This window comes from Nerophis ophidion, linkage group LG12 (genome assembly GCF_033978795.1).
Source record: "Nerophis ophidion isolate RoL-2023_Sa linkage group LG12, RoL_Noph_v1.0, whole genome shotgun sequence".
Lineage (NCBI taxonomy): Eukaryota > Metazoa > Chordata > Actinopteri > Syngnathiformes > Syngnathidae > Nerophis > Nerophis ophidion.
In genome coordinates, this window is record NC_084622.1 from 28,085,115 (window position 1) to 28,096,043 (window position 10,929).

Consider the following 10,929-nt stretch of genomic DNA (forward strand, 5'->3'; position numbering starts at 1 on the left):
AAATGGATGGATGGATGGATAACTTTATCCTGAACTTTTTGGTGGAAATGTGTTGAATCAAATCTTACAGTCCTCATATACAAACCCTGTTTCCGTAAGAGTTGGGAAATTGTGTTAGATGTAATATAAACGGAATACAATGATTTGCAAATCCTTTTCAAGCCATATTCAATTGAATGCACTACAAAGACAAGATATTTGATGTTCAAACTCATAAACTTTATTTTTTTTTTGCAAATAATATTTCACTTAGAATTTCATGGCTGCAAAACTTGCCAAAGCAGTTGGGAAAGGGCATGTTCACCACTGTGTTGTATCACCTTTTCTTTTAACATTACTCAATAAACATTTGGGAACTGAGGAAACTAATTGTTGAAGCTTTGAAAGTGGAATTCTTTCCTGTTCTTGTTTTATGTAGAGCTTCAGTCGTTCAACAGTCCGGGGTCTCCGCTGTCGTATTTTACGCTTCATAATGCGCCACACATTTTCAATGGGAGACAGGTCTGCACCGCAGGCGGGCCAGGAAAGTACCAGCACTCTTTTTTTTACAAAGCCACGCTGTTGTAACACGTGCTGAATGTGGCTTGGCATTGTCTTGCTGAAATAAGCAGGGGCGTCCATGAAAAAGACGGTGCTTAGATGGCAGCATATGTTGTTCCAAACCCTGTATGTACCTTTCAGCATTAATGGTGTCTTCACAGATGTGTAAGTTACCCATGCTTTGGGCACTAATGCACCCCCATACCATCACAGATGCTGGATTTTGAACTTTGCGTCAATAACAGTCTGATGGTTAGCTTCCCCTTTGGTCCGGATGACACAATGTCGAATATTTCCCCCAAAAATTTGAAATGTGAACTCGTCAGACCACAGAACACTTTTTCACTTTGCATCAGTCCATCTTAGATGATCTCGCGCCCAGAGAAGCCAGTGGCGTTTCTGGATGTTGCTGATAAATGGCTTTCGCTTTGCATAGTAGAGATTTAACTTGCACTTACAGACGTAGCGACAAAATGTACTTAGTGACAGTGGTTTTCTGAAGTATTCCTGAGCCCATGTGGTGATATCCTCTAGAGATTGATGTCAGTTCTTGATACAGTGCCGTCTGAGGGATCGAAGGCCACGGTCATTCAATGTTGGTTTCCGGCCATGCCGCTTACGTGGAGTGATTTCTCCAGATTCTCTGAACCTTTTGATGATATTATGGACCGCAGATGTTGAAATCCCTAAATTTCTTGCAATTGCACTTTGAGAAACGTTGTTCTTAAACTGTTTGACTATTTGCTCATGCAGTTGTGGACAAAGCGGTCTACCTCGCCTAATCCTTTCTTGTGAAAGACTGAGCATTTTTGGGGAAACTGTTTTTATACCCAATCATGGCACCCACCTGTTCCCAATTAGCCTGCACACCTGTGCGATGTGCCAAATAAGTGTATGATGAGCATTCCTCAACTTTATCAGTACTTATTGCCACCTTTCCGAACTTCTTTGTCACGTGTTGCTGGCATCTAATTCTAAAGTTAATGATTATTCGCAACAACAAAAAAACGTTTATCAGTTTGAACATCAAATATGTTGTCTTTGTAGCATTTTAATTTCCCTTTGGGGATTAATAAAGTATTTCTCATCTCATCTCATTTCAAATTCAACTGAATATGGGTTGAAAATTATTTGCAAATCATGTTATTCCGTTTATATTTACATCTAACACAATTTCCCAACTCATATGGAAACAGGGATTCTAGTTTAGGTTTACACATTATTTCCATTGCTCATGGGTAAAAAATTGATCAGAACCCAGAAGTTAGATGTTTCTACTTTTGAGTGAGTTTTTAGAATTGTGTGTGAAGATTTGAGAAATTTGTGAATTGTTCCAAGAATTATATGAGCATTTGAGAAAAACTGTCACATTTAACATCATGTTAATGTTGACAACGAAAATGTTTTGCTTCACTTGTTTCTGTTTTTCTATACAAACTTTTATGTTCACCCGTTGGTCATTTTATTTTGTGACTTTGTATTTCAAGATGAAAGTGCTTTGGGGAAAATAAAATGCCTACCTATGGAAAGTGCATAAGACTTAAAGTTGGTTGATTGTTCCTACATTTTTTTTGTACTCAAAAGTCCCATCAAGACTGGGTAAGAAGCTACTAAGCCAATAGAAATTAATACATGAAACTATAAGTGAAAATATTTCAAAAGCACTGAAAATATCTTACCGCTTATCCTAGGATCAATGGCTATCAAATTGTTCATTCACTGTATAAATTACATTTGTAAAGTAACAAAGGACTTAAAATTAGTATTATTTGAAGACAACACAACACACAGAAGCTAACACAAGCTAATACAAATAACAGAAGAAATGAACACATTAAAGAGATGGTTTGGCAAATACAGACTATATTTTAATTTCAGTAAAACAAAAATAATGCTATTTGGTAACAGCAGGAGATAAAGTCAAACACAAATACAAAAAGAGGGAGTAGAAATTGAAAGAGAAAATAAACAATATTTTGGGGTGTAATAATAGATGATAAAATTAACTGAAAATCTCACATAAAAATAGACAACATATGGCAGCAATAAATAATTATATAATGAATAAAGCTAAATATATTTCAGACCAAAAATCACTTCTTATTCTTTACTGCTTGCAAGTGTTACCCTATTTAAGTTATTGTGTAGAAATATGGTACCATAACTACAAAAGTACATTACATTCACTAATTTTGTTACAAATATAATCAGTTACAATTATTCATAATGTTGGATATGGATAACATACAAACTCTTTATTTTTTAAATCCAAAATATTGAAATTCAATGATTTGGTGAATTTATAAACAGCTAAAATTATGCACAATGCAACTATAATCTGCTACCCAAAAATCTGCAACTTTTAGTAAGATAGTCAAAGAGGATAAATATATATTTTGAGAAAATATAACTTAAAGGGGAACTACACTTTTGCATATTGTTCACAATCATTATGAACGACGTGAAAAGCGGTAGAAAATCATGGATGGATGGAAATTTCACTATATAAATTTACCCAATGTTATTAAAAAAGTTTTGATTTTGAATTGAGAATCGTTACCCCCAAGAATTGAATTGAATTGAAACGTGTGGTGCCCAAAGATTCACAGCCCTACTGAATATTAACAAAGTGTTAGTGATATTGGTATTATAAGCGCTAACGCAGACAAACAATTTGTAGCGGCGCTGTGATCACTACAGTGTGTGCCAATGTTTACATCATCGATTGGTCTGGTGTTTCCTTGCATCCCTGCTCCCTGGTAGATTACAGAAGATCATAAATCATGTCTCTCACTTGGATAGAAGAAGGCTGAGGATGTATTCTGACATGCTGGTACATTTTGACAGCCAAATTAGACCTGGATTATACAGTAAGTGGTGATTAATTATGTTTGTTGGCTCTCATAAAGTCTGCAGTGAGCCGTAATCAGTGATGTTAAAAAAAAGCAAATGTTAACCGCGCATGCTTAAACTGATGAACATATGTAAATATCACGTTATTTTATATGTGGCTGTTACTACATTGCATATATATTTACAGCATATACATAAAACATTAACGGAGGTGTTTGGATGTTTTTTATGGGCTTTATAGGCACAATAGAGCAGCTCCTGAAGACCCCCTATAAGCGAACTATAATTGAATGTATTAAATATTTAGAATGCATAAAAAAATACATACGCCATCATGTCTTTCATAACGATTGTGAAAAATGGGCAAAATTCCCAAAAAAGTGCAGTTCCCTTTAATACATTTGTATGCACTTAAAACCTTTGATATATCAATATGTGGAATTTAATTGTGAAATGGTTTAAGCAAAGAAGTCAAACCATGTACTAATATGATCCAGTTTAAGAAACTGTTTAAACTCAAAGTGTTTACAAAGTACAAGGAGGAAGAATTATGACAGAAGTCTTGAACTTATTGAAAATTATATATTCTTCATCTCATTAAGTGAATCATAACTGACTTAAAGGCCTACTGAAATGAGATTTTCTTTTTAAACGGGAATAGCAGGTCCATTCTATGTGTCATACTTGATCATTTCGCGATATTGCCATATTTTTGCTGAAAGGATTTAGTAGAGAAAATCGACGATAAAGTTCGCTATTTTTGGTACTTCCTGAAAAAGCCTCGCCTTGACCGGAAGTCGCAGACGATGACGTCGCAAGTGTGGGGGCTCCTCACATATTCACATTGATTTTAAGGGAGCCTCCAACAAGAACAGTGATTCGGACCGAGAAAACGACAATTTCCCCATTAATTTGAGCGAAGATGAAAGATTCGTGTTTGAGGATATTGATAGCGACGGACTAGAAAGAAAAAATAAAAACACGATAGCATTGGGACCTATTCCGATGTTTTTAAACACATTTACTAGGATAATTCTGGGAAATCCCTTATCTTTCTATTGTATTGCTAGTGTTTTAGTGAGTTTAATATTACCTGATAGTCGGAGGAGTGTGTCCATGGGTGTGTTGACGCCATGTCTCACGGGTGTCGACGGCAGCTGTACGGACGACACAAGCTCAGCTGATATCCGGTAAGTGGCGGCTTTTTAACCACAATTTTTTCACCGAAACCTGCTGGTTGACATTCGGTTGGGATCCATGTCTGCTTGACCGAGCTCTGATCCATAGTAAAGTTTCAGCTCCGGGAATTTTAAACAAGGAATCACCGTGTGTTTGTGTAGCCAAAGGCTAAAGCTTCCCAACTCCATCTTTTTACTGTGACTTCTCCAATATTAATTGAACAAATTGCAAAAGATTCAGCAACACAGATCTCCAAAATACGGTGTAATTATGCCGTTAAAGCAGACGACATTTAGCTGTGTGTGTGTGCAGCGCTTATACTTCCTAAAAACGCGTGACGTCCTGCGTACACGTCATCATTACACGACGTTTCCAAGACGAAACTCCCGGGAAATTTTAAATTGTAATTTAGTAAACTAAAAAAGCCGTATTGGCATGTGTTGCAATGTTAATATTTCATCATTGATTTATAAACTATCAGACTGCGTGGTGGGTAGTAGTGGGTTTCAGTGAAGTGAAGTGAATTAAATTTATATAGCGCTTTTTCTCTAGTGACTCAAAGCGCTTTACATAGTGAAACCCAATATCTAAGTTACATTTAAACCAGTGTGGGTGGCACTGGGAGCAGGTGGGTGAAGTGTCTTGCCCAAGGACACAACGACAGTGACTAGGATGGCGGAAGCGGGACTCGAACCTGCAACCCTCAAGTTGCTGGCACGGCCACTCTACCAAACGAGCTATGCCGCCCCAGTAGGCCTTTAACTATGTATGAAAATAACTGTTGTGTTTAGGATGCATTGATGTAAATAGTGTACAAAATGAGAACAAGAGGTGAACATATGTGTTAGTAATTGCTATGAAATGGAAAAGTTAAAGTTAAAGTACCAATGATTGTCACACACATACTAGATGTGGCGAAATTATTCTCTGCATTTGACCCATCACCCTTGATCACCCCCTGGGAGGTGAGGGGAGCAGAGGGCAGCAGCGGTGCCACGCCCGGGAATCATTTATGGTGATTTAACCCCCAATTCCAACCCTTAATGCTGAGTGCCAAGCAAAAGGTGTATGATTTAAAAAGCTTTGCTTCTTCCCACTCCTTTTCAGACATGTTGTAAAGAAAAATTAATTATATGTAAAATATAGTATATCATGTTCCGGCTCAGCTCCTTCTTCCGTTGTGGTGAAGAAGGAGCTGAGCCGGAAGGCAAAGCTCTCAATTTACCGGTCGATCTACGTTCCCATCCTCACCTATGGTCATGAGCTTTGGGTCATGACCGAAAGGATAAGATCACGGGTACAAGCGGCCGAAATGAGTTTCCTCCGCCGTGTGGCGGGGCTCTCCCTTAGAGATAGGGTGAGAAGCTCTGCCATCCGGGAGGAACTCAAAGTAAAGCCGCTGCTCCTTCACATCGAGAGGAGCCAGATGAGGTGGTTCGGGCATCTGGTCAGGATGCCACCCGAACGCCTCCCTAGGGAGGTGTTTAGGGCACGTCCAACCGGTAGGAGGCCACGGGGAAGACCCAGGACACGTTGGGAAGACTATGTCTCCCGGCTGGCCTGGGAACGCCTCGGGATCCCCCGGGAAGAGCTAGACGAAGTGGCTGGGGAGAGGGAAGTCTGGGTTTCCCTGCTTAGGCTGTTGCTCCCGCGACCCGACCTCGGATAAGCGGAAGATGATGGATGGATGGATGGATGGATGGATGGATGTTGTAACTGGGGCAGCACTGTGACACAGGGGTTGGTGCGTGTGCGTCACAATAAGAAAGTCCTGGGTTCAGTCCTGGGCTTGGGGTCTTTCTGAGTGGAGTTTGCATGTTCTACCCGTGACTGCGTGGATTCACTATGGTTACTCCAGCTTCCTCCCACTTCCAAAGACATGCACCTGGGGATAGGTTGATTGGCAACACTGAAATTGGCCCTAGTGTGTGAATGTTGTCTGTCTGTCTGTGTTGGCCCTGCTATTCAATGAGGTGACAACCTGTCCAGGGTGTACACTGCCTTCCGCCCGAATGCAGCTAAGATAGGCTCCAGCACCCCCCGCACCCCTAAAGGCACAAGCGGTAGAAATGGATGGATGGATGGATGTTGTAACTGCATACATGTTTGAAATAAAGTTCAACCAACCAAGACTTGTTTATCCCTTTCCGTATTGGTTAGTTTGATTCTGCAGCCTGTCACTACTGGATCAGCCGCCTATTTGTATATGCCTGACTGTAACACTACTAATGTGTTGCCAGAGACGTTTCAGGCATTTTTAGTCATTCTCCACTGCAGATTGGTTAACATTTGAATCAGATTAATAATGATGATTAATTAATTTGCATTCATTCCGACAACCCTAATACTTATATGTTGGCATACAAACTTTGACTATGTCGTTAGTCACAAAACTTGGCATTGTCTTGCTGAAATAAGCAGAGGCGTCCGTGAAAAAGACGGCGCTTGTGAACATTTTTTTTAATTCAAGTACCCCCTAATCAGAGCAAAGTATTTTTGGTTGAAAAAAAGACATAAAGAAGTAAAATACAGCACTATGTCATCAGTTTCTGATTTATTAAATTGTATAACAGTGCAAAATATTGCTCATTTGTAGTAGTTTTTCTTGAACTATTTGGAAAAAAAGATATAAAAATAACTAAAAACTTGTTGAGAAAATAAAAAAGTGATTCAATTATAAATAAAGATTTGTACACATAAGTAATCATCAACTTAAAGTGACCTCTTTGGGGATTGTAATAGAGATCCATCTGGATTCATGAACTTAATTCTAAAAATTTCTTCACAAAAAATTAAATCTTTAACATCAATATTTATGGAACATGTCCACAAAAAAAATCTAAAAAAATATAGCTGTCAACGCTGACAACATTTTTTCATTTCTTTTCACAGTTTATGAACTTACATTCATATATTGTTGAAGTATTATTCAATAAATACCTTTATAAAGGATTTTTGAATTGTTGCTATTTTTAGAATATTAAAAAAAAAATCTCACGTACCCCTTGGCATACCTTCAAGTACCCCCAGGGGTACGTACGCATACCCCCATTTGGGAACCACTGTCCTAAAGCTTTAGTAAAACTTTGTAATATTACTATTCTGTCTTATGGTCCTTCTTACTCAACATATATGTCATCCGAAAAAACTTGGGATTGACCAGTGATATTTATTACCTGAAAGGAAGAACCACTGGCTGTTTAGGCTTTTATTTAATCATTTTTAAAATAATGACATTATTTTGTGCAAACAATTGTATATAATGAAAGGGAATAACAACATAATTGTATTTTTGATAATATTCTTAAGACTGTATTGTTGCAGGCAGCACGGTGGTACAGGGTTTAGTGCATGTGCCTTACAATACAAAGGTCCTAAGAAGTCCTGAGGTCAAGCCCAGGCTCGGGATCTTTCTGTGTGGAGTTTGCATGTTCTCCCCGTGACTGCGTGGGTTCCATCCGGGTGCTTTTTTGTGGACTTCTGAATCTTCCTCCCGGGAGCCTATCGGCCATGGAGACCAGCTGTTGGGTCTCTGCCGCACCAGAGTTCGTTTGGAGAGACTGGAGGAGATGCAGATGAAGAGACAGGACTGCGGAGCTGGCACTGAGCGCTGGAACGAACAAACTTCACAGTGTCTTGGCTGAATGAGCTGGTACAGTCTTCTTGGACGTATCCTCGCTCATCCATGTGGACTGGACACTGGCGGAGAGTTAGTTGGCGATCGAGAGTGGAGTCGGCTCTCTTGGTTGCTTTGTTGGGTCTGCTCCTGTCTCTGGCCATGCTCTCTCTACCCCAGCAGCCGATGGCGTGGAACACCGCAGAGGCCACCACAGTGTATATTTTTATTTTACTTTTTATTCATAGCTGTATGTAGAAGTGACTGATTGCATCAGCTCCGCTACTTAAATGTCTTTCATGTCCTTTGTGTTCTGTGATGTTTGATGTTTCCCTCTTACACTATGGCTATGAGCTGTTTTTTTCCCTTGGCCTCAGTCTGGAACCCCTCTCCGGGGGGCCAGGCTTGGACCGATTTTTTATTTTATTTTAATCTTTTATTTTTTTTTCCCCATTACCCCCACTTGTTTACCTGTATCTCACCTTTTTTGTAAGGGGCGCCGGAAGTTGGCAGACCCGTCAGCGATCCTGTTCTGTCTCCCTGTAATGTTTGTCTGATCTTGAATGGGATTGTGCTGAAAATTTTAATTTCCCCTCGGGGATTAATAAAGTATGTCTGATACACTAAATTGGCCCTAGTGTGTGAATCTGAGTGTTGTCTGTCTATCTGTGTTGGCTCTGCGATGAGGTGGCGACTTGTCCAGGGTGTACCCCGCCTTCCACCCGATTGTAGCTGAGATAGGCGCCAGCGCCCCCCGCGACCCCTCAAGGGAATAAGCGGTAGAAATGGATGGATGGATGATTCTGATTCTGATTCTAATACTATGGCTTCCTCCCACTTCCAAAGACATGCACCTGGGGAAAGATTGATTGGCAACACTAAATTGGCCCTAGAGCAGGGGTCGGGAACCTTTTTGGCTGAGAAAGTATTTTTGTGAGAGCCATACAACTTTTTTTTTTTTTTAACACTGAATACCACTATATGCGTGCATTTTTAAGAAAGACCAACATTTTTAGAGTATAATAAGTCTCTTATTCTTTTTAATAACATTGTTATTCTGAGGCTAGCCAAAAATAAATATAATACTTCTTACCATTAATGCGACTTTTTAAACAGGTGCGGTAGAAACCGGATGGATGAAGGGAAAATGCATGAGAATGTTTTATATTTTGAACGTTATTTTTGATACTGTGATTAGCAGCGGATTTATTCATTACTTATCGTGTTAAGCAATGTCAGCTAAAATTTATCCGAGAGCCAGGTGCAGTCATCAAAAGAGCCACATCTGGCTCTAGAGCCATAGGTTCCCTACCCCTGCCCTAGTGTATGAATGTGAGTGTGAATGTTGTCTGTCTATCTGTGTTGGCCCTGCGATGAGGTGGCGACTTGTCCAGGGTGTACCCCGCCTTCCGCCCGATTGTAGCTGAGATAGGCGCCAGTGCCCCCCGCGACCCCAAAAGGGAATAAGAGGTAGTAAATGGATGGATGGATGTGTGCATTTGTGTGTATCTGTGTTGGCCCTGCGATGAGGTGGCGGTTTGTCCAGGGTGTACACGCCTTCCGCCCGAATGCAGCTGAGATAGGCTCCAGCACCCCCCGCAACCCCAAAAAGGGACAAGCGGTAGAAGTGGATGGATGTATTGTTGCATTAAACATTGTTAAAATGTTTACAAATAAGTGAATTGATACAATTGTAATTACAGATGACTACTGACCCATTTAGTGAAGTGTTCTGAATCAGTAATGACATGTTTTTTGTAATCAAGGCTCCAAATTATATTGGCAAATCCGATTGGCTGACAACTATGACGTAACAACTTTATTTCAAACTCCACCCCTAAAAACGAGGTAATGGTGCTTTGAAAGACGTCGTAAAGAAACAATTTAGCAAACAAATCCAAAAAATGTCTAAGTAATGTAAATAAAATGTTAGGTTACGGATGTCAACTGAAGTAGTTGAATAGAGCGTAACGTAGACAGCTTTAGCTAACATTCGGCCTACAAGCTTTGTGTCCCTCTATCTGCCATACCAAAATTACAAGGTTCTCATCCGGGTCCTTTTTTTGGCTTTTGCCTTGGCGCCACTCCCTCCGAGCACCTCCCTCTGCACTGTGGGGGCAATTTAGGGAGCAGGCGGCGGTCACTGGGTGAGTGGGACCCTGCAAGGAAGGAAGCTGAGTCACCCAAGAAACGACACACACGTCGGGAGAAGAGGCCGTTGAGCTTGGAACAGCCAGGTTTGGATTTACGGGAGTATTTTTTTTTTCACCGTCAAGCGACGCAAAAATGCACCGACCAAAGAGCGGCAATGGCGGGGTCAGCCTGATTGAGATGAGTCCATCAGACTCCTCTAATGGTACGTTTATAAAAAAAAAACATCACCTCCCTTTTTAGCAATGTGGCTGATACTATTGTAATTGCTGTTATTTGCAATATTTTAGTGATAAACTTTTTAAACACATTGCAATGTTTGTGGGAAAAGTATAGCAAGTCGAAACCATCCTGAAAACAGCTTTCTGACAGAATGACACTTAAATCCGCCGGTATTTGAATACATTTAAATATCTAACTACTTGGTCCTTTTTTCATTTGAGCTCCAATAGGATTTTGTGGCTATCAAAAGAAGTGTTAAATCTAAATATGTTGAATGAATGAATATTAATGACAAAAACATAATAATACATAATGTTTACAGTGTTATGCCTGCGGTCTTTATGTGAGATTCTGCACGTCAAAGAGCA

At 39.9% G+C, this 10,929-nt stretch overlaps 1 protein-coding gene across 9 annotated transcripts in view; it reads left to right on the forward strand.

The window, feature by feature from the left end:
- Positions 1 to 10,067: 10,067 nt before the first annotated feature.
- The window catches only part of ano5a (anoctamin 5a), a 39,236-nt gene continuing 38,374 nt past the window's right edge, over positions 10,068 to 10,929 (forward strand). For 5 of the 9 annotated variants that reach the window (XM_061917243.1, XM_061917245.1, XM_061917246.1 and 2 more), the window contains exon 1: positions 10,069 to 10,544. In XM_061917243.1, coding sequence (XP_061773227.1) covers positions 10,475 to 10,544 — 70 coding nt within the window. In that variant the 5' untranslated portion in view covers positions 10,069 to 10,474. Of the gene's footprint in view, positions 10,545 to 10,929 lie in introns of all 9 variants that reach the window. The other 4 variants (XM_061917242.1, XM_061917244.1, XM_061917249.1 and 1 more) reach the window with 3 other exon arrangements.